The 25,075-nt window shown below is 36.5% G+C and overlaps 1 protein-coding gene and 1 pseudogene across 2 annotated transcripts in view; both read left to right on the forward strand.

The window, feature by feature from the left end:
- The window catches only part of VWA8 (von Willebrand factor A domain containing 8), a 631,595-nt gene that overhangs the window by 236,244 nt on the left and 370,276 nt on the right, over positions 1 to 25,075 (forward strand). For both annotated transcript variants that reach the window (XM_077158362.1, XM_077158361.1), the window contains exons 15-16: positions 9,173 to 9,341; positions 11,849 to 11,926. In XM_077158362.1, the coding sequence (XP_077014477.1) occupies positions 9,173 to 9,341; positions 11,849 to 11,926 (247 nt within the window). The remainder of the gene's footprint in view (positions 1 to 9,172; positions 9,342 to 11,848; positions 11,927 to 25,075) is intronic.
- On the forward strand, positions 855 to 5,188 carry LOC143679518 (large ribosomal subunit protein eL30 pseudogene; annotated as a pseudogene).

The raw sequence follows: 25,075 nt of genomic DNA on the forward strand, positions 1-25,075 counted from the left end.
GAAGGAGAGAGAACCACATTTTTATGGGAACATCTTAATCATTGATGAAATCTATGAACATGGATATTCATTATTTATATTCTTCCAAATTTCAATAAGGGTTTGAAAAATTTCAGAATAAAAAGTTTGAGGTAAAGTATTTTTTTTCAATTGTATTCTGTACTTTCCCTTAGAGATTTTTTGACACAATTAGAGACTGGTACTTTGGGAGCTCCTAATCACTTAAATCTGACCTTATTTAATTGAAACTCCCTTCTCTCTTACCCCAAGGCTTGCTATTGTATTTAAAAATATTAAAATCCTATGTGAGATAATTGTGTATTTCTTCTTGTATTTGTGTTTTAAGCAGAATTTGGTAACATTTTTCTTGGGGATTTTTCATAGAGGAGAATTGTTAAATTTCTGTCTCTCTAAGTTATTAAAAATGTCATATGATTATATAGCTGTTTATGCTTCTAAAGCACACATTATCAAATATCTTCAGCCTAGTAAATGGTTTGGCTGAGTATTTAGGGAGGCACATTATAAAGACTTCTCTCATTTCATACCTTCAGTTTTTAACATCCTAGCTTTTGTACATAATTTGCATTTTAATCACCTGTCAGTGAACAGTTTATATTTTGAAGAATCTAAATTAGAGCAATCAGACAATAGCTCTCGGCATGTCTACCTGTCAATTTCCATTAGGACCACAGGAGCATTTTAATTCTAGCTGGAAGTCTGGGAAACGATAACTTACTTCGATGAAAAGTCCCACAGTTCTCCCTAATGTCACAAGCAGTTCAACAAATGAAAACACTTTCAGGAGCAGAGTGGCCTGCACATCATGTTCAGGGTTTGTGCTCAGAGTTGCCATGGTACTTCCTTATCAGACAAGCCATGCTCTGTCCTATCTCCTAGGCCACTCTGAGAAGAAAGAGAAAAGCGAGCGAGTGAGTGAGTGAGAGAGAACACAGCAATGCATGGTTTTCTCCATTTATTTTTTGTTTTAGTTTGACTTTTTAGCAATATTATTCATGCTTGAAATTTAAGGGGCCAGATCGTTTATCAAGGAAAACACCAGTAACTGTCATATGTTCTTAGCGTTCTCCTGTTTCCTACACTCAACAATTTCCATTTTCTTTTGATATTTGATTGATTAAATATATTTGACATTTAGATGTTTCGTTTGATATTTGCCTCCATATCACTATATAACATCTTTATATTAATATTTCTTTATATTTGCAGTATTGGGCCTTATCTGTTGATTTCCTACCATGGGCAATTAAGATTGCGCTCTTTTTCACTATCCCACTTCTGTTTGGGACAATGGAAAAGTTTTGGTAGGGGATGGCAGTGATGGTAGCACACCATTGTGAACATAATTAACAGCACTGAATTATGTATTTGAATGTGATTGAAGAGGAAATTTTAGGTAATATATATGGTACTAGAATAAATTTTTAAAAAAATCCATGGAACTATATATATTTATATATATACGTATATATATAGTGAACCCTCAATTAAACCATAGACTCTAGTTAATAATGTAATTATTAAAATGTGCTATCATCAATTATAGCAAATGTTCCACACCAGTGATTGCAATGTATTAATAATAGGGTGATATATGGGAATCCTGTATATTAAGCATAATTGTTCTATAACCTACAACCTCTCTAATTAAAAAAAAAAAGGAAGTAGTTTTTATTTTTCTTGGAGTGAGGAAAGGAGTGTACTGTTGCAGCTGCCTAACAGAAAGACCAGTTTCTGTTGTCTTGTACAAATAGATAAATCTACCTCCAGGTGAACAGTATTCCCAAAATAACAACTAATATACAGTAATGCATCCTGAGAGTTGACTTTAAAGCTTTTGTTCCAACTAAAGTGATGGGTAATTTTATTGAACTCTCATATCTTCACAGTAATCCATGAAGTTAGTCACCTAGACAGTGACTTCTAAATATGGCAGTACTAAGGAATTTTTGAAAAATGCAAATTCCTGCCCTTCACCAGAGGTGACCTGAACAAACTCTCTGGGCCCCCAGAATAGTACCTGTGTGATTCTTACCTGTGGACTGATAAATGGATTTGACTGATATGAAGAGTATACATGAATGTTTGTTATTAATGAACAGCATTGTGCCATTCTTTTCTCCATATTAGATGTTTATTGAGTACCGGCTCTAAGATGTAACAGTCCCTGCCCTCTGTGGTGTAATACATATGAAAGAGGCAGATAGGTAAATAAGTAATTAAAATTCCATACAGACCCAGAGGTCTGTACAGAATGCCATAGGAACACAGAAAAGAAAGGGACTATTATTTGTGCCTTGAGAAGTTAGGAAAGACTTCGGGGTACTGTTTAAGCCAGCATCTCCTAAGATTTTCTCCTTAACCTTCTCTTTTCTTTGGTCATTCTCAGTCACTTATTTCTTTTCCTGTTATCTGTGTGCTGACCATTCCTGAGAAAGTCCAACCCAGTTCCCAGTCCTAAGCTCCTCCTTCTCGACTATTCGATGTCTCCCCCTAAGTGTCCCAGAGAAAATGACCTCATTGCCCCAAACTTGCTATTCCTTTTGAGCACTGTAAGTTACTGAATGGAACCACTTCCCAATCACCTGGACTAGAAGCTTAAGATATGTTATCCATAAATTTGATCACATCGCTCTATTTTTTAAGTGGCTTTCCATTGCCTTCAGTGTTCAGGGCCGACAACTACATGTGCCTGTCTTTCCAACCTCAAGTTTTAGCTCTCAGGATTAGCATAGGAACAGACTTCTACTACTCCTTTAAGAGTTTCCTCTTCTGTTATGCCTTCTCTGATACTCTACTAACTGTTTCCAAGGCCAAGGCAAACTTGAGTTTCTTTTCCTCTAGACTCAGTTTGGCAAATTTAAATCCCAGGTCTGTTTTTTAGCAGAACTAAAAAGAACTGTGATCTAATTTTCATTTGCGTGTTTGTCAGAACTCTTTTGGTTGCAAGTTACAAAAAAACAATTCAAATCATTGCTAAAGAGAATTTATTGCTATCTCCCATGTTCAAAGGAAGGACAAGGATGCAGTTGGGCTTCAAGAAGAGCTGGTGCCTGGGACTTGAATGTTGCCAGGCCTTTGTTTTGCTTCTCTATTTTTTCTCTTTATTTCAAGCATCGCAATACCTGGCATATAGTAGACCACTTAATAAATGTGGTGGAATGAGTGAATTAATCCTATCCTAGGATAAGTTCTAGGAAACTCAAGGTAAACATAATTTTGTGAATTTACTGTTAGGTAAACTTCTGAGCTAACAATTGTACCTTTTTTGAACATACCAATTAGGATTACTTTGATGCCAGGCCAAATGGACACTTTACCTTTTAATGACAAATCTGATAGCAGAGGGTCTCATAATTTATAACTGTTAACAGTGGGCTACCAGTTTGTTCAACATCATAATGTGAAACCCAGTTTCTAAGCAATTTTATTTGTCTTTTGTATACCTTCTTTGTGTACTGAATCTTCACTAACTTGTGTACCTTGATCATTTCCAGAGGGCTCTGTGGGCTTTCACTTTCTTTCCAGGTAATCATATGTCTAATATATACTTAGGAATGGATTAAGAAATGTTGGCTTAAGAACTGTTAGACCTTCCTTCTTGTGTTTCAAAAATACCAGGAAAACCATGGACTTGGTTAGAAATAGCATGATGGCCATACACAACAGGCAGCAAGCCTGTATTTCTCACAGGAAATAAGGACCAAAAATAGAACAACTTCTTTGATGAGAAAAACTTCTTTAGGGAAAGGGGGAGTACAGATACTACAGGCTGCTAAATGCCTGCCTTCCTGCTGTTGGCCAGAACATAGATGAGGGGGTGAGAGTTCCTGTGAATTCCTAACAGTGAGTTCCTGACAGGGCTTCTGGTTATCTCAGGGAAGCAAAAAAGATCAGTGGCCTTGTCTCATTTCCAGTGTTTCTCCATTTTTATTGAATATTTTTATGGTTGTAGTTGAACACTGAAAACAGTCTATTTGCAATCTCTGAGCCATTAGTGATCATTGGTGAACCATAACTGGACATTTCTGCCCAATCCATGATCAGTTAGATCTTCTGGACCCTTTTACTCTTACCCATATTTGAGACAGATCTGAATGATTTCTCCTACCTTCCCAGAATCTTACTTAAGCATTTCTTTGATAGCCAATTAGGCCATGTAAAATTTTAATGACATTCAAGATATTGAAGATTTTACTCCTCTTTGGGCCTCATTCTCAAAACAAAGAGCCTTCCACAATTCTGATTTTCAAAAATAATCCTGAGCTTTTTCACCTCTAGCCATCTTGGTGGTACTCTTAGTTGGGGGCTGTCACGCACCTAAGGGAAGAAGATAGTAGCTGCGAAGAAGGCAGAAAAGTCCTGAAGTTCATCATCTCAAGGCTCCAGCTTGCTATGAAAAGTGAAAAGTATGTGCTGGGGTACAAGCAGACTCTGAGGGTGACCAGGCAAAGCTAAGTGAAACTGGTCATCCTCACCAACAACTCCCCAGTCCTAAGGAAATCTGAAATAGAGTACTAGGCTATGTTGGCCAAAACCAGTGTCGATTGCTGCAAAGGCAATAATATTGCACTGGACACAGTATGTGGAAAATACTAGTGTGCACTCTGACTGTCATTCATCTAGGTGACTTGGGTATCATCACATCAGAACAGAGTGGCAAAAGTAAATCACGTAGGGAGGTGCTACAGTGACTCAGAGGCAGAATTCTCGCCTGCCATGCTGGAGACCCAGGTTCATTTCCCAGTACCTGCCCATGTAAAAAAAAATTAAAAATTAAAAATTAAATCATGTGAAAATGTTCTTTGATATAACCTTCCAGAGCTAGTTTATATAAAAAAATCCTGAACTGTTTTATGGTTTCAAGTTCCTTTATGTATGAATTCAACAAAAATACACGATAAATTCTCTTTAAAAGATTAGAGTTTATTGAAATATTTTCGCTTTATTGAGGTAAAAATCGACATACAAAACCTGTACATTTTCAATTTTTGTCATTTGTATACACCTGTGAAACTATCACCACAATTACAATAATAAATAAATGTCACAAATGAATACTTTAACTCCATTATAATCCTTTCCTCTCACCCTTCCTGCCTCTTCTTGCCCTCCTCTTCCATCCCAAGTACCATTGATCTGCTTTCTACTATATACAGCTATTTTCTAGAGCTTTTTTTTTTAATAAATTGATGTATACAGTATGTACTGTTTTTTTTTTTGCCTGGCTCTCTTCACTCAGCATAATGATTTTTATTCATGTTGAATATGTAACAATAGTTCATTCCTTTTTATTACTGGAAAGCATTAGAAATTATTTTGCTCTCTAAAACTTACACTTATCTCCACAAACAAAAAGACCCCAGTATTTTTATTTTTAAGATCTTTTTAAAAAATCATTTTGATCTTTCAGTCTTTGGAGTGTCTTTAGGAACTAATGTCTATTTAAAATTAAACCTTATCTTAGGTGTTATTTCATTTATTTTTGTTGTTTTAAAATTCTAGTAAGATTAAAATTAACCTTGATTTTTAATTTTAGTAGTGTTTATTTCCTAATTCTGTTATTTATTGGTTCTTTGGCCTTTGTATTACCCACCAGCATATCACATCACCCTAAAGTATTTGGCACTGCTCTGACTTTCAGACTTGGGGGACTTAGCATCGTCAGTTAATGATTTTCATTATTAGATATTTACAATATTTATGTAAAAGGAAGCCTTTTAAGAGAACCTAGCAAACAAAATAGTCCATCTTATCCTCTTCTTCACTATTTTGGTGGCTGTTTTTGTAGCCAGTGTACCTTTCTCTGCCCAACATATCAGCTGTCTCAACAACTCCCCTTTTAAATTTGACCAGCTTACTCAGGTACCCTGCTAGAGTCTACATGAAAAAGCAAGCACCAACAATATATGTCCTAGGCAATGACCTTTACTTTATTTAAATTCAAATTACCTAGCTTGCTTCCCTGTCAATTCTTTTTCTAGTCCTAACTTTACAGTTTAGTTGTGGTACCCACTTCTTTTTTTTTTCAATTTTTTGTTAATTAAAAAAAAAATTACAAGAAGCACAAACATTCCCAACACATACACTCAGCAATTCACAATATCATCACATAGTTGCATATTCATCATCATGATCATTTCCCACACATTTGCATCAATTCAGAAAAAGACATAAAAAGACAACGGAAAAATAAAACAAAAACAGAAAAAAAAAATTTTACGTACCATACCCCTTACCCCTCGCTTTCATTGATCACTAGCATTTCAAACTAAATTTATTTTAACATTTGTTCCCCCTATTATTTATTTTTATTCCATGTATTCTACTCATCTGTTGACATGGTAAATAAAAGGAGCATCAGACACAAGGTTTTCACAATCACACAGTCACATTGTGAAAGCTATATCATTATACAATCATCATCAAGAAACATGGCTACTGGAATACAGCTCTACATTTTCAGGCAGTTCCCTCCAGCCTCTCCATTACATCTTGAATAACAAGATGATATCTACTTGATGCATAAGAATAACCTCCAGGATAACCTCTCTACTCTGTTTGGAATCTCTCAGCCATTGACACTTTGTCTCATTTCCCTCTTCCCCCTTTTGGTCGAGAAGGTTTTCTCAATCCCTTGATGCTAAGTCTCAGCTCATTCTAGGTTTTTCCTCAATCCCTTGATGCTGAGTCTCCGCCCATTCCAAGATCTCTGTCCCACATTGCCAGGAAGGTCCACACCCCTGGGAGTCATGTCCCACGTAGACAGGGGGAGGGTGGTGAGACTGCTCGTTGTGTTGGCTGGAGAGAAGGGCCACATCTGAGCAACGAAAGAGGCTCTCTTGGGGTTCACTCTTAGGCCTAAATTTTAAGTAGACTTGACCTATCCTTTGTGGGGTTAAGTTTCATATAAACAAACCCCAAGACTGGGGGCTCTGCCTATAGCTTTGGTTGTCCACACTGTTTGTGAGAATATCAAGAATTCAACTTGGGGAAGTTGAATTTCTCCCCATTCTCACCACTCCCCGAAGGGGGCTTTGCAGATACTTTTCCACTCACTGATCGAATCAATCTGGGATTCATCAGGGCATCACTCTGGACAAACCAGCAAAATCTTATGTCCTACCTGAGATTCCAAGTACTTTTGACGTTCAATCAAACTATCTACATAAGTTATATTAGGAAATGCACTAGTCAAAATATAAATTTTGTAACAAATAAACATTTTTTGCTTTAGTCTCACACAGAAGGTGACATTTTAAAATATTAATTACCATCTGTTTTCAGTACCCTGCAATAATGACATTCCTTTGTTCTTCCTCATGCAAAAACATTTTTAAAATTGTGTGGTACCCACTTCTTGATCTTTTGGCTTAAGGATGTAAATTGGACTTTTGGCTTGCCTTTTGGATTTTGACTGTGTTTATTCCCTGATTTAATAGCCCTCACTCTCTTCACTGAGAAACTATACCTGTATCTTTAATTTGTACTGTTAAACCAAACCCTGTCTCTTCTATCTTTTGTCCCAAGTAGGGGAGAACATTCAGGGATGAATCCATCAGCATCTTTGTAGCCAAATTTTTAGGATTATAGCATACCACTTAGGAGAAGAGAAAATGGAACGACCACCATCCTTTAGCTTTCAGAGCACAGGATTTTCTGTGTCTGGTTTCTGTTATATGACTACTTAGTTACTTAAAATCTTGCATGACCAGGCTTTCCTCAACACTTCCAGACCCTATCCATATTGTTATCCTTCCTTTTTCTCTTAGAGCACCTTTTTCCCCCCCTTTTGCATGGGCATGCTCCGAGAATCAAACTTGGGTCTCCAGCTCAGCAGGCGAGAATTCTTGCTACTGAGCCACCTGTTGTACTGCCCTAGAACACCTTTTTTTGAGTGATATCTCCCTCTGCCTGCTTCAACATCTGTAAAATATGTCTTTTTCCCCCACCTTGAGAAATGAAATCATATTGATAGCTTTGATCAATTCGTCCAAGCCCTTGTATGATTATTTCTGAAAATTACTTTCTCCTACCTTACAAATTATGGTATGTCCTCTAAAATTACAGATCATTTTGTTAAGAACTAGGTGGACCCTCCCTACTGTATTTATAGGACTTTTCGTATCTGAAATTTTCTGTTGTCTGATTGTCTTCTCTAGTGTCCTTTTGGTATTCCAGCTGCCTAATCACTTAATTATTGTGTTCTGTTATAATCATTAATGGTGATGGATAGTCCAATTTTTGAGAAATTCCAGTTATTTACCTGTATATTTGTTTCTCTAAAGGTCTTGGCAGATATTTGAGATTTATCCCTTTTTTATCTTCGCCAAAGCCTATATATTACCCTCCAAAAGTATATTTCTGCTGGGTCTTTGAACTAATAAAAACTGACAATATCACCCATATGATTAAATTGTAATAAGGGGTCTCTCATCTTTCTTCTGAAAACAGCTCAAGTCATTTCACTAACCATGGGAAACCTTGCTTTATGTCTCTGTGTGTCCTAGAATATTTTTAGGCTTCCTCTGCTTCCCTAACAGAGATTTCTATAAGAGGTCACTTAAAAATCTTATGTACCATATAAAAATGACAGAAGAATGAATTAAGTAAAGGTTCCGTTTTCTCTTCCTTTTTAAAATTTAAATATTCTTATTGCCAATCTAAAATTTATATTTAATCTAACCCCTTAGCTGTTAAAAATTCTCCTCACCCTGAATCATACTTCTCAGTTTTTGTAATTAACATAGAATGAGCTCCTTGCAAGACAGGAGATTTTGAGGTGATTTTCAACAAATAAAGGGAATCCTTGTAATGAATATGAACTGGGTGACATTTTATTTCTAAGGACTCAAGAAAATGTAGTGTACGTGTGACAACATACTAAATAAGCAGTGGTTTATGTGAGGGATGGAATGTCATCATTGGATATGGTACTAACATATGCTAGCAGTAAGTGATCCTTTTTTTTTTGTTTTAATGTTAGGTTCTTAGAATTTCCTGAATTTTTCGAAGCTTGTCATTTGGATAATAATTTTGACTAGATTAGCAAGATGATAACACAGGTTATCATTGCCTGTGTATCAGGCTTTAACTACAATGACTTAATTTCTAACCTGAATAATCATGTTTTCTCATTTCCCCTTTCCAGATCTATTTTTCCTGTTCACCCTTCCTTCAGAATCATTGCCTTGGCTGAGCCCCCTGTTATTGGAAGTACTACACAGCAGTGGCTGGGACCAGAATTCTTAACCATGTTCTTTTTCCATTACATGAAACCCCTTGTCAAGAGTGAAGAAATTCAAGTGATTAAGGAAATGGTAAGAGTGAGGCCAGCTTAATACATTTTCTTCAGCTGCTCTCTCTTTCTAGGGTACTCTGACACAGGCTGGAGCAGAGTTGGAAATTTTGCATTTTTATCTCTGTTTACTCCCTCATGTAATGTTGTACATCTGTGGTTTCAAATGTTAACATTTTTCAGAATCACCTGGAGACCTTGGTCAAACACAGATTATTTAATCCCATCTCCAAAGTTTTCAGTCTCAAGAGTTTGTTTGTTTGTTTTTTCAGGTTTTATAAAGGGAATTTTTTAAATACAAGGTTACATTTCTAAGGCCATGAAAATGTCTAAAGTAATATATCCAGAGAAAGATACCTTGACTCAAGGAAAGCCAATCTGGTAAAGGGTTTCTCTGTCAGCTGGAAAGATGCATGGTGACATCTGCCTGTCTTTTGGCTTTGGCTTCAAAAAGCTTCCCCAGAGGCATTTTCTTTCTGCATCTCTCTCTCTGTGTTGGTTCTGAAGTTTTTCCAAAATGGTTCCCTCTTAAAGGACTCCAGCAAATGACCCACCTTGAAGGGAGACACATCTGTATGGAGAACACCTAATCAACAGGACACACCCACAATTGGGTGAGTCACATCTCCATGGAAACAACTTAATACAAAAGATCCCAACCACTATATTGGATCAGAAGGATCAGAACTTGGCTTTTCTGGGGTACACAACAGTTTCAAACTGGCATAATGGCCAATATTGTTTCATCTTAATCCTTTCCCACTTCTCTCTCATCAAGATTCTTTAAAATCAATCTGAAACACCATATTATCCAAAACCCAAAAATATTTTAGTATATAACCACAAAATATAACATAACTTGAAATATGTATATATTTTATAATATGACAGTGCAGTGGTGGCTCAGTGGCAGAATTCTCGCCTGCCATGCTGGAGACCTGTAGTCTCAAGAGTTTTAAGTCCAGAGTTTTAAGATCTGGGTGGTACAAAAGAATGTGCATTTCTAACAATCTCTCAGGTGATACTGCTGATCTAGGGACCACTCTTTGAGAACCACTGTTGTAGCACTTCCCTTCTTTTTCTGCCATAGGGAGGCAGTTCTGGATTCCTTTCCTTATATAATCAGTCAAAGGTGATTGTTTTAAGTTCCTTCTGTAAAGAGAGGCTGGACATATTTAAGTTCCTTAGATTTTTTAGAAAGTACTAGGTAGTCCTGGTCCCCTCAGGACTATAATATATCCTGTACTTACCTGCTTAGTTTGTCTGGTGGCTTGTAGTGATTCTTTGATCCTTTATTTCAACAGCAGCATTAACCAAGCATTGCTTGGCACTTTTGGGAGTTCTAGATCTACTCTTCTCAGTGCACCAGGCACTTAAATAAAATTTAAAAATTGAGTGTCTAAGTCACATTTAAAATGTTTAGTAGCCACATGAGGTGACTACTACATTGTACACTATAGAAATCTAATATTTCCATCATCAAAAAGTGCTATTGGACAACACTGGTCTAGATCACTAATAATTAATTTTGTATGTAAATGCCATTATTGCCTTTGAAATACCTGAATGAACTGATTAATTTTAAATCTTGCGAGCATGGTTTTGGAAAAGGGTGTAGGTTTTAGAGGAAAACCACTTGGATCTAAACACCAACTCCGCTACTTATCAGCTTCCGGATCTTGAATATATTACTCAGCCATAGTTTCTTCATCTGAAAATGAAGAACTGATTTAAAAAATAAATGATATAATGCAGGTATTGAAAAGGGTTTAGAATGTTTGAAATTCCAATTATTTAAATGATTAAAGAGTGGTAGAATTTTTTTGAAATGGGGACATTATAATAGTCATTGTTCTGCTATCTCTTTCTGATATTTAAATTAAAATTTTGATTTTGTTATAGTTTAAGTTAAAATTTGGCCTAGCACAATTAAATTAAATATTTAATTAATATGGTAAAAATAGTCAATTGTGTGTTATTTGGGTACCTGTTCCTCAAAGTTAGTTCATATGTTGATCATGTGAATTGAGTATGTGTTTTAAAAGTCCTTTAATAAATGGACAGCTTGAGCATCCATTCTTTCTAAATGGATTCCTTATGTCACTGAGTGAACGCATATGTAAAATTACCATGAAATAAAGGAGTTTGGTTTTAATAAGAAAATGCCTAAGTTACACTTTTAAAAATCATGCTGAAGTTAACAAAATATGAAATGACAATAACATATGAAAAGTTTTTTATGAGTGCACTACATGTCAGTTTTTAATTGAGCTTAAGTTTTCTTTCTGTTTTATATTGGTAATGGAATTACATATGGTGAAGGGTGGTTTGGTTTTAATTACTTGATTCTTAAAGAGAAAGCAGGGGCTTAAATTTTTCCTGAGAAATTAAAAAAGCACCTATGTCTGAGTTTTAAATTTGTAGGGGCTTTCTAAATATTTAACTCTAATTTTGTTTGATGGGTAGCTACAATTTCTGGTTGTTAACCTAATTTATTCTTTGTTTTTCCTCAATTCCATCATGAAATAGGTCCCAAATACACCTCAGAAAGCTTTGGAGAAATTGTTATCCTTTACACACAAACTCAGAGAGACACAAGATCCTACAGTAAGTCTGTTTTTCTCCCCATATTATTTTTCTCCTTTTGTTCTTACAGTTTAGTGTTTGAAAATATTTCTTAATCTGGTATTTTCATCCCTAATGCTATGCATTGTCCTGTGAATATGTTTTACTCTTTCAGTGAGTTTACCATTTCTTTCATGACTGATGTCACAGAAAACAACTTGTAGGTCTAGAGGAGAACTTGGTGTTCCCCAGGATTCTGCTCTGCCCTGTTTCCTGTGCCAAACAGTCTTATCTTTTCTTACAGTTGCAAGTACCACCTTTATCTTCAGCCCCTTAACTTTTGTTTTTCTGATCCATTCTGTTTCTTTTTTTTAATAGTTTTATTACATACCATATGATCCATCCAAAGTGTACATTCAGTAGCTCTTGCTATAATCATATAGTTATATATTCACCACAATATATATTCACTAATATATATCGACAACATTCTCATTTCTTCAGGGGAATAAAAAAATCCCATTCTAACTGTGTTATACTCCAGGATGAGATCAAGAGCTATCACTTTCCAATTATGGGAGTCTCAGTTTTCACATCTGTAGAATGGAAACAAGGCCATCTACTTCATAAGGAGGTTGCAATGATTAAAAATGAAAATGTATGGGGCGGTGCGATGGTAGCTCAGTGGTAGAATTCTTGCCTGCTGTGCCAGAGACCCAGGTTTGACTCCCAGTGCCTGCCCCGGCCAAAAAAAGAAAAGAAAAAGAAAATGTATGTAAAGACTTTTTCTCTTAGTACCTATTTAATAAATGTCAGTTTCTTCCACTTCAACTGAATACTCTTAGCTCACTGCAAATTTAACATATCTTATACAATTGAATTATCATTTTCCTTCAAATCTTTTCCTATTCAGATTTCAGTTGATCTTTGTTAATAGTCTGTTTCACATATTACCTAAACTAGAAACCTTAATATCCTTGTGGAACTAATATATTAATCATGCTAAAACACCAAACGCTTTGAGGTGTACTTGTAAACTGTATCTTTGGTAACTCAGGTAATGTGCTTCACATCCTCGCACTCTTTTTTCCAGATAAAAAGTTAGAAATTTGATATTATTAATTTTAAATCCATTAGGGATTTTAAAATTAAAGTATAACCTTAATTTTTTAACTAAATATAATGTCTGAGCAGAGAAAACTGGAGCCTTTATTCAACACTTTAAAGTTTACTTCTGATTTTTAAAACTGAATATTATCACAAAGCATTTTGATGCTATCAACTGAGAAATTTGGCATACAAATTCATGAGAAATCCTTGCTGGTCACTGGAATGAAGTATGAAGCCTGAATTCACTATCATGCCTGAACTGAGATAAGAATGTTGAATCCTAAAAAGTTACCTTATAGTTTAAGAACTTTACCTTAAATGAATCCTCTGGCTGGAACAATTATAAACATTTTCCATGAGTAAAATAGGAATTTCTCATGGTCCTTAAATTGCTGAGTCAAATTAAATGTTGATACTTTGAATCATTGTGGCTGAAACAATTTTAACCTCAATTCTTTTTTCTCATTGCCAGTCTTTTGAAATGTTTGCTGCATATTTTCTCTCCATTCTTATGGCTTTAACCATACTGTGGGTCTTGATCTTTTTATAGGTGGATTAATGAAGTAGCATTGCTTTCTCTTCCCTACCTCATTTCTCTCTGTCCTTTAACTTTTCTGCATACTTCTGCCAGATTAATCTTTCTGAAATTCTGTTACTCTTTCACAAAAAACGAAGTCTATTGCTTCTAGGAGTAAGGCCAAACTTTGAGAGTGTTACTCATAGGTCTTTATCATTTGGGAGCAAATCTCCCAGCAGGGCTCTTTAGTACAGCTGGCCTGGTTTTCTCATGTTCTACACATATTTCTGTTCCTTTGGTTTCCATACCTTTGTTAATAGCACTTCTTCTGCCTACTTGTACATTTTAAGCTTCTGTAGCAGTTGTCAACTGCTTCACTTATTTTGGCATTACATTGTATGCTATTTTGAATTGTAATGTACTGTTTCCTTTATGTAAATATTGCCTCTGTGTCTAGAATGCAAATTTTTTTTTAAAACAAGGATGTTTGCTTGTAAGTTTTTGAAACTTGAAGTTTATTTCTTAATAGAAAAAAAAGAGATGTCATGAATGATGATGATACCCATATTGTAGCTAAAAATAATACCTAACAACAGACCAGATTCCCATGGAGCTGTGAAATACAGGGAAAAGAAGAAATCTATTCATTTGTTTTTTTCTTCTTTGGGACATACAGAGATGACCTTAGGCAAAACTTTTTTTTAATTTTCATTAATAAAACCAATCAACATACAATATGAACATTCTTTTTTTCATCACATAGTTGTGTATTCATCATCATGATCATTTCTTAGAACATTTGCATCAATGCAGAAACAGAAATAAAGAGAAAACAGTAAAAAAGTTCATACATACCGTACTCCTTACCCCTCCCTTTCATTGATCACTAGCATTTCAATCTACTAAATTTATTTTAACATTTTTCCCCCTATTATTTATTTATTTTTAATCCATATGTTTAACTCATCTGTCCATAAGGTAGATAAAAGAAGAATCAGATACAGAGTTTTCAAAATTATACAGTCAAATTGCAAAAGCTATATTATTATACAGTCATCTTCAAGAAACATGGCTACTGGCGCACAGCTCTGCATTTTCAGACAGTTCCCTCCAGCCTCTCTTACACCTTAAATAAAAAGATGATATCTATTTAATGCATAAGAATAACCTCCAGGATAACCTCTCAGCCACTGACACTATATTTTGTCTCATTTCTCTCTTCCCCTTTTGGTTGAGAAGGTTTTCTCAATCCCTTGGTTCTGAGTCCCAGCTCATTCTAGGATTTCTCTCCCATGTTGCCAGGAAGGTCCACACCCCTGGGAGTCATGTCCCATGTAGAGACGGGAAGGACAATAAGTTTATTTGTTGTGTTGGCTGAGAGATAGAGGCCACATCTGAGCAACAAAAGAGGTTCTCTTGGGGATGACTCTTAGGCCTAATTTTAAGTAGGTTTAGCTTATCCTTTGTGGGATTAAGTTTCATATGAACAAACCCCAAGGTTGGAGACTCAGCCTATTGCTTTGACTGTCCCCACTGCCTGTGTGAATATCAAGAATTCTCCACTTAGGGAAGTTGAATTTTCCCTCTTTCTCACGATTCCTCTGAGAGGATTTTGCAAATACTTTTTTATTTACTGTTCAAATCCTTCTGGGATTTATCGAGGCATCACTCTGGACAAACCCTACAAAATGTCATGTCTTACTCAAGGTTCCATGTAATTATGGTGCTCTATTAAGCTGTCCACAAAAGTTATATTAGGAAATGCACTAATCAAAATATAAATTTTTTACCAAATAAATATTTTTTGCTTTAGTCTCACACATAAGTTAAAGTTTTAAAATATTGATTACCATTATTTTCAGCACCCTGCATTATTGACATTCCTTTGTTTTTCTTCATGCAAAGCATTTTAAAATTTGTACATTTAGTCCCTATCATTATACAGTCTAGGCATTCCTAGATTATACCATCTCACTTTTTTTAAAAATTTTTTTTATTAATCAAAAAAAAGAAAAGAAATTAACACATTTAGAAATCATTCCATTCTACACATGCACTCAGTAATTCTTAGTATCATCACATAGATGTATGATCATCATTTCTTAGTACATTTGCATCAATTTAGGAAAAGAACTAGCAAAACAACAGAAAAAAATATAGAATGTTAATATAGAGAAGAGAATCAAAATAATAATACTAATAAAAAATATATATATATATAAAAAGGAAAAAGAAAAAAAACAAAAACAAAAGATACAAACAAACAAACAAAAAACTATATTTCAGGTGCAGCTTCATTCAGTGTTCCAAGATAGTTACCTTACACTTAGGTATTATTGTGCTGTCCATTTTTGAGTTTTTGTATCTAGTCCTGTTGCACAGCCTGTATGCCTTCAGCTCCAATTACCCATTATCTTACCCTGTTTCTAACTCCTGCTGGTCTCTGTTACCAATGATATATTCCAAGCTGATTCTCGAATGTCGGCTCACATCAGTGGGACCATACAGTATTTGTCCTTTAGTTTTTGGCTAGACTCACTCAGCATAATGTTCTCTAGGTCCATCCATGTTATTACATGCTTCATAAGTTTAGTCTGTCTTAAAGCTGCATAATATTCCATCGTAGGTATACGCCACAGTTTGTTTAGCCACTCGTCTGTTGATGGACGTTTTGGCTGTTTCCATCTCTTTGCAATTGTAGATAATGCTGCTATAAACACTGGTGTGCAAATGTCCGTCTGTGTCTTTGCCCTTAAGTCCTTTGAGTAGATACCTAGCAGTGGTATTGCTGGGTCGTAATCCATTCTGCCAGTCTATGTCTTTTGATTGGGAAATTCAGTCCATTACCTTTTAGTGTTATTACTGTTTGGATAATATTTTCCTCTACCATTTTGGCTTTTGTATTATATATATCATATCTGATTTTCCTTCTTTCTACACTTTACTCCATATCTCTCTCTTCTGTCTTTTCGTATCTGACTCTAGTGCTCCCTTTAGTATTTCTTGCAGAGCTGGTCTCTTGGTCACAAATTCTCTCAGTGACTTTTTGTCTATAAATGTTTTAATTTCTCCTTCATTTTTGAAGGACAATTTTGCTGGATATAGAAGTCTTGGTTGGCAGTTTTTCTCTTTTAGTAATTTAAATATATCATCCCACTGTCTTCTAGCTTCCATGGTTTCTGCTGAGAAATCTACACATCGTCTTATTGGGTTTCCCTTGTATGTGACAGATTGTTTTTCTCTTGCTGCTTTCAAGATCCTCTCTTTCTCTTTGATCTCTGACATTCTAACTAGTAAGTGTCTTGGAGAACGCCTATTTGAGTCTATTCTCTTTGGGGTGCGCTGCACTTCTTGGATCTGTAAATTTAGGTCTTTCATAAGAGTTGGGAAATTTTCAGTGATAATTTCTTCCATTAGTTTTTCTCCTCCTTTTCCCTTCTCTTCTCCTTCTGGGACACCCACAACACGTATATTTGTGCGCTTCATATTGTCATTCAGTTCCCTGATCCCCTGCTCAAGTTTTTCCATTCTTTTCCCTATAGTTTCTGTTTCTTTTTGGAATTCAGATGTTCCATCCTCCAGTTCACTAATTGTAGCTTCTGTCTCTTTAGATCTACCATCGTAGGTATCCATTGTTTTTTCCATTTTTTCTTCTTTGTCCTTCACTCCCATAAGTTCTGTGATTTGTTTTTTTCAGATTTTCTATTTCTTCTTTTTGTTCAGCCCATGTCTTCTTCATGTCCTCCCTCAATTTATTGATTTGGTTTTTGAAGAGTTTTTCCATTTCTGTTCGTATATTCAGCATTAGTTGTCTCAGCTCCTGTATCTCATTTGAACTATTGGTTTGTTCCTTTGACTGGGCCATATCTTCAATTTTCCAAGCGTCATCCATTATTTTTTGCTGGTGTCTGGGCATTTGATCAGATTTCCCTGGGTGTGGGACCCAGCTGGTTGAAAGGTTTTTCTGTGAAATCTCTGGGCTCTGTTTTTCTTTTCCTGCCCAGTAGGTGGCGCTCGTGGCACTCGTCTGTCTGCGGGTTCCGAATCTCACTGTCGGCCCGGGAAACCGCGCGTGTGGAGGGGGGTCGCCGGCCGCCGCGGCTTGGGGAAGTGCCGGTCCAAATTGCCCAGCTGGCCCGAGACACCAAGCGTGGCGGGAGGGCCCCGCTATCCAACGTTCCCAGTCGGACCGGGCAGCCACGTGTGTGGAAGGGACCCCGGTCGCCAGCCGCCCCGGCTGGGAAAACGCGCACCCCTCGGGTATCTCACTGCAGCGGATTCTCCCTGCCCGTTCAGCTGTTCCAGAATGGGGTACGCTGTCTTTTTGGTCTCTGTCGTGGCTCCGGGAGTTGTTTCGTATTGTTTCTGTTTCTGTAGTTGCTTTTCTGGAGGAGGAACTAAGACCCGCGCGTCTTACTAAGCCGCCATCTTCTCCGGAAGTCATCACCATCTCACTTTTTATAGTCTGTCTTTCCTTCTGATTTCATTTGTGCCCCCAGACCTCCTCCCTCTATCATTCTTACATTCAGCTTCATTCAGTGTTCTAACATTATTATATTACAGTTAGGTAGTATTGTGCTATCCATTTCTGAATTTTTACAATCAGTCCTGTTGCACAATCTGAATCCCTTCAGTTCTAATTACCCAATATCTACCCTATTTCTATCTTGTGATGGTCTCTGCAACTGAAATTATCCAAGTTCATTCATTAATATTAGTTCATTTCAGTGAGACCATACAGTATTTGTCCTTTTGTTTCTGGCTAATCTCACTCAGCATCATGTCCTTAAATCCATCCATATTGTTACATACTTCATAACTATTGTCTTAGAGCTGCATAATATTCCATCGTATGCATATACCACAGCTTGTTTAGCCACTCATCTGTTGATGGACATTTGGGCTGTATCTGTCTCTTGGCAATTGTAAATAATGCTGCTATCAACATTGGTGTGCAAATGTTCATTTGTGTCTTTGCCCTCATGTCCTCTGAGTAGATACCTAGCAATGGTAGTGCTGGGTCATATGTCAATTCTGTACTTAGCTTCCTGAGGGACTGCCAAACTGCCTTCCATAGTGGTTGTACCATTTGACATTCCCACCAAGAATGGATAAGTGTGCCTCTTTCTCCACATCCACTCCAGCACTTGTTGTTTTCTGTTTTATTGATAATGGCTGTTCTGGTGGGTGTGAGATGATATCTCATTGTGATTTTGATTTGCATTCCCCTAATAGCCAGGGAAGTCGAGCATTTTTTCATGTACCTTTTGGCCATTTGTATTTCCTTTTCTGAGAAGTGTCTTCAAGTCTTTTGCCCATTTTGTAATTGGGTTGTCTGTCTTTTGTTGTTGAGTTGAACAATCTCTTTATATATTCTGGATACTAGACCTTTATCTGATATATCGTTTCCAAATACTGTCTCCCATTGTGTAAGCTGTCCTTTTACTTTCTTGACGAAGTTCTTTGATGTGCAAAAGTGTTTAATTTTGAGGAGTTCCCATTTCTTTCTTTCTTTCGTCAATGCTGGTACTTTGGGTGTAAGGTCTAGGAAACTGCCTCCTGTTATAAGATTGATAAGGTATTTCTCTGCATGTTCTTCTAAAAGTTTTATGGTCTTAGACCTAATGTTTAGGTTTTTGATCCATTTTGAGTTAATATTTGTATAGGGTGTGAGATAGGGATCCTCCTTCATTCTTTTGCATGTGGATATCCAGTTCTCTAGGCACCATTTATTGAAGAGACTGTTCTATCCTAGGTGAGTTGGCTTGACTGCCTTATCAAAGATCAATTGTCCATGGATGACAGGGTCTATATCTAAATGCTCTATTCAATTCCATTAGTCAGTATAGCTATCTTTATGCCTGTACCATGCTGTTTTGACCACTGTAGCTTTGTAATACTCCTTAAAGTCAGGTAGCGTGAGGCCTCCAACTACATTTTTCTCTTTCAGGATATTTTTAGCCATTCAGGGTACCCCGTCCCTCCAGATAAATTTGGTTATTGTATTTCTGTTTCTGAAAAGTAAGTTTTTAGGATTTTAATTGGTATTGCATTGAATCTGTAAATCAATTTACGTAGAATTAACATCTTAATGATATTTAGTCTTCCAATCCAAGAACACAGTATGCCCTTCCATTTATTTAGGTCTTCTGTGGTTTCTTTTGACAATTTCTTGTAGTTTTTTTTGCATGGGTCTTTTGTATCTTTAGTTAAATTTATTCCTAAAGATTTTGTTCTTTCGGTTGCAATTGCAACTGAAATTTTTTTCTTGATTCCCCCTCAGATTGTTCATTATTAGTGTATAGAAACACTACATATTTTTGAGTGTTGATCTTGTAACCTGCCACTTTGCTGTACTCATTTATTAGCTCTGGTAGTTTTGCTGTGGATTTTGGGGGGGGGGGGGGTTGACATATAGTATCATACTGTCTGCAAACAGAGTTTTACTTCCTCTTTCCAATCTTGATGCCTTTATTTCTTTTTCTTATCTAATTACTCTGTCTAGAATTTCCAAAACAATGTTGAATAACAATGGTGATAGTGGATATCCTTGTCTTGTTTCTGATCTTAGCGGGAAAGTTTTCAGTTTTTCTCCATTGAGGATGATGTTAGATGTGGGTTTTTCATATATTCCCTTTATTATGTTGAGAAGGTTCCCTTCTATTCCTATTCCTTTGAAGTGTTTTCAACAAGAAAGAATGTTGAATTTTGTCAAATGCCTTTTCTGCATCAATTGAGATGATCATGTGGTTGTTCTGCTTTGATTTGTTGATATGGTGTATTATGTTCATTGATTTTCTCATGTTGAAACATCCTTGCATACCTGGGATGAATCCTACTTGGTCATGGTGTGTAGTACCTTTAATGTGCTGCTGGATTTGATTTGGTAGAATTTTGCTGAGGATTTCTGCATCTCTATTCATTAGAGAGATTGGTCTGTAGTTTGCTTTTTTTGTAATATCTTTGCCTGGCTTTGGTATGAGGGTGATGTTGGTTTTGTAGAATGAGTTAGGTAGCTTTCCCTCTTCTTCAATTTTTTTGAAGAGTTTGAGCAGGATTGGTACTAATTCTTTCTTGAATGTTTGGTAGAATTCACATGTGAAGCCATCTGGTCCTGGGTTTTTTTGGGGGGGAGCTTCTTAATGGCTGATTCAATTTCTTTACTTGTGATTGGTTTATTGAGGTCGTGTATTTCTTCTTGAGTCAATGTTGGTTGTTCATGCCTTTCTAGAATGTTGTCCATTTCGTCTACATTGTCGAGTTTATTAGCATAAAGTTGTTCATAGTATCTGCTCATTACTTCCTTTACTTCTGTGGGGTCAGTGGTTGTGTCTTCTCTTCCATTTCTGATTTACTTTTTTTTTTTTTTTTTTATTTACTTCCATCCTCTCTCTTCTTCTTATTGGCAGCCTCACTACAGGTCTATCAATCTTATTGATTTTCTCCTAGAACCAATTGCAGGTTTTGCTGGTTTTCTCAATTGTTTACATGTTCTCAATTTCATTTATTTCTGCTCTAATCTTTGTTATTTTTTTGCTTTTGCTTGTTTTGGGGTTAGTTTGCTGTTCTTTCTCCAGTTCTTCCAAATGGACAGTTAATTCCTGTTTTTTACTCTTTCTTTGTTTTTGATATAAGCATCAAAACATATCAAACGTTTTATTTCCTTCTTAGCAGTGCTTTTGCTGCATTCCATAAATTTTGTTATGTTGTGTTTTCATTTTCATTTGACTTGAAATATTTACTGATTTTTCTTGTAATTTCTTCCTTGACCCACTGGTTGTTTAAGAGTCTATTGTTGAACATCCATATATTTGTGAACTTTCTGGCCCTCTGCCTATTATTGATTTCTAGCTTCATTCCTTTATGATCTCAGAAAGTGTTTTGTATGATTACAGTGTTTTTAAATTCATTGATACTTGCTTTGTGACCCAGTATATGATCTATCCTTGAGAATGATCCATGAGCACTTGAGAAAAAGGTGCATCCTGCTGTGGTGGGATGTAATGTTCTGTAAATGTCTGTTAAGTCTAGCTCTTTTATTGTATTATTCAAATTCTGTTTCTTGATTGATCCTCTGTCTAGATGTTCTGTCCATTGATGAGAGTGGGGAATGGAAGTCTCCAACTATTATGGTAGATGTGTCTATTTCTCTTTTCAGTGTTTTCCTCGTGTATTTTGGAGCATTCTGGCTTGGTGCATAAGTATTTATGATTGTTATGTCTTCTTGTTCAATTGTTCCTTTTATTAATACACTGTGTCCTTCTTTGTCTCTTTTAACTGTTTTATATTTGAAGTCTAATTTGTTGGATACTAGTATAGCTACTCCTGCTCTTTTCTGATTTTTATTTACATGGAATATCTTTTCCAAACCTTTCACTTTCAACCTATGTTTATCCTTGGGTCTAAGATGCATTTCCTGTAGACAGCATGTAGATGGATCCTGTTTTTTAATCCATTGTGCCAGTCTATGTCTTTTTTAAGTTAAATGGAGTTTAATTCATTAACATTTAGTATTATTACTTTATGAGCAGTACTTTCTTCTACCATTTTGCCTTTTGGATTTTATATGTCATATCAAATTTTTCTTCTTTTTACTTTTACTGATAGTCTTCATTTCTATATTCTTCACACCTCTCTCTCCTGTCTTTTCTTCTCTGTCTCTAGTTTTCCCTTTAGTATTTCTTGCAGAGCTGGTCTCTTGGTCACAAATTCTCTCAGTAATTTTTTGCCTGCAAATGTTTTAATTTCCCCCTCATTTTTGTAGGACAGTTTTGCTGGAATTCTTGGTTGGCAGTTTTTCTCTCTTAGTTATTTAAATATATCATCCCACTGTCTTCTTGCCTCCATGGTTTCTGCTTAGAAATCTATGCATAGTCTTATTGGGCTTCCCTTGTATGTGATGGATGGTTTTTCTCTTGCTGCTTTCAAGATTCTTTCTCTTTGGCATCTGACATTCTGATTAGTGTCTTGGAGTACATCTATTTGGATATATTCTATTTCAGGTACTCTGCACTTCTTGGATCTCTAATTTTACATCTTTCATAAGAGTTGGGAAATTTTCAGTGATAATTTCCTCCATTAGTTTGTCTCCTCCTTTTCCCTTCTGTTCTTCTTCTGGGACACCCACAACACGTATATTCATGTGCTTCACGTTGTCATTCAATTTCCTGAGTCCCTGCTCATATTTTTCCATTTTTTCCCCTATATTTTCTTTTACATGTAGGATTTCAGATGTCCCATCTTCCAGTTCACTAATCCTATCTTCTGCCTCTTGAAATCTGACATTGTAGGTTTCCACTCTTTGTTTTTCATCTCTTCTACTGTGCCTTTCATTCCCATAAATTCTGTGATTTTTTTCAGACTTTTGATTTCTTCTTTTTGTTCATTCCTTGTCTTCTTTATATGCTGCCTCAATTCATTGATTTAATTTTTGATGAGGTTTTCCATGTCTATTCAAACATTCTGAATTAATTGTTCCAACTCCTGTATCTCATTTGAATTGATGGTTTGTTCCTTTGAATGGGCCATATCTTCAATTTTCCTAATATGATTCGTTATTTTTTGCTGGCATCTAGACATTTAATTACCTTAATTAGTTTATTCTGGAGATTGTTTTCACTTTTTTTTCCTAGGATTTTCTTGCTGCATGACTTTGTTGTCTAGATTTTCTTTGATATTCAATTCAGCTTATTCTAGTCCTCTTGCTTAGGTTTTGTTTAATAGATCAGAATTTTTTCTTTTTTTTTTTTGCCCTGCTACATTGCCTTTCCTCCACCCCTTAGGAGGGTCTACTTGGGTATTATAGACCCCAGTCAGATTTTCCCAGACCAAACTGGTCTCCTCTCGGGAGGAAAGAGTCACCTGCGTCAGTTTTCCCTGATGGTGAGACCCAGCAGATTAAAGGGCTTTTCTATGAAGTCTGTGCACTTTGTGTTTTTCCTATCCTGCCCAGTATGCTTTTCTGCCTGTAGGTACCACCAGCATAAGGTGATGTGGTACCTTTAACTTCAGCAGACTCTCCCTTCTGGGGGCATGGTGAAGACAGAGGAGAGGTTGTAGGCTAGCTCTAATCGCTTTACCTTTCCAGACCCTTGGGTCTGAATTCCCTGAGGGAGGGATTCCATCTGAGCTACGTCCCACTCCTCTCCTGGGGAAGGCACAGGCTCCAGACATGCTCTCAAAGAAGCTGAATTCTGCCTATGCCTCGGGCAGTGGAGCTGGAGAAACCTTGTAGCTGCATCCAAACATTAATGAAGCTGTAGAAACACAGCCACAAAAGAGTAAAAGAAAAGTCCTTTTCAGAGCAGGACCCCATTCCTCAGATTTACCAATCAAGAGCTTAAGTTGGTGTGTTGCTATGTGTTATCTCCAGGTCCTATGTGCCTCCTCCTTTCCTGCAGGGCCTAGACCTTTTCAGATCCAAAAAAACCTCTGTTTTTTTTTTTCTTTTTTCTTTTTCTGTCAGTCCTATCCCCTCTGCACCAGGGCAAAAACCAACGACCTCCACTTTAACTCAAGGTTCAGCTGAGCTGGGGGCCTATTTTTAGTAGTTAGAATTTGTTAATTAATTCCATAATTGGAGTTTGGTTGCAGTCAGCCCCTGCATGCTAGTAAAGTCCCTTTCCTTTCTCCTCTGGGAAGCAGCCTCTGGGGGAAGAGTCCGGCTACCATGGCTCAGAGAGCTCACGGTTCTGGGGGCCTTGCAGCTGGTCCAGCTAATCCAGACTGGGTTACGCTGTGTGTCCAGTCACTGACTCGGCCCCAGCAGTTGTTCTGTACTGTTCCTGACTATGTCTTAGCTGCTCTGGAGGACGAACTAAATCACACAGCTCACTAAGCCACCATCTTGGCTCTGTCTCTAGAATTATTTTCTCATTTAATCCTCATAACAACCTTATGAGATTAGATCCTTATTGTCTTTATTTTAGAGATGAAGAAATGAGGCTTAGAATTAAGTATTAAATTAAAATTAAGTAATTTTTCAAAGTCACTCAGCTACTAAATGGGAGCCCAATTTATCTGATTCCAAAGCTTGTAAACTGTACCATTATAATATGCTCCCTACCAGATAATTTCAAGTTCAGGTCAACATATATTCATTGAGTACTCTCCATGTCCTGAGTTCTACACTTTCTACTCTGTTAGTTGAATTTGATGAAATTATTCTGACACTATAGGAGGATTCCAGACAGCAAACTCTCACTCGTGACATATGGGTTGACACCTCTGTGGTTGGCACCCTGAAATGTCCACAATTCCTGTTCTCCATTTTAGAACCCATAGATGTGCTCAAAGCTTGAAACATTTTCTAGATATTTTAACAGATCTACATTGTGTAGGAAATGAACAAATAGTTAATTGTTCATAAGGGTAATTTGTAAGTCAGGTGTGACTTGTGTTATGCAACATGCTCCCATCCTCTACCCAACCCCCACCCCAAACCATGCGTACACGGCACTTAGCACAATGAAAACATTTCAGTTTAATTTAATTGATAAACACTTTTTATAGATTGATTTTTTTTTTTAAATTGTTCTCAAGGATTTTTTCTTTTTTGCATGAGC

Source organism: Tamandua tetradactyla, chromosome 4, assembly GCF_023851605.1.
Source record: "Tamandua tetradactyla isolate mTamTet1 chromosome 4, mTamTet1.pri, whole genome shotgun sequence".
Taxonomy (NCBI): Eukaryota; Metazoa; Chordata; class Mammalia; order Pilosa; family Myrmecophagidae; genus Tamandua; species Tamandua tetradactyla.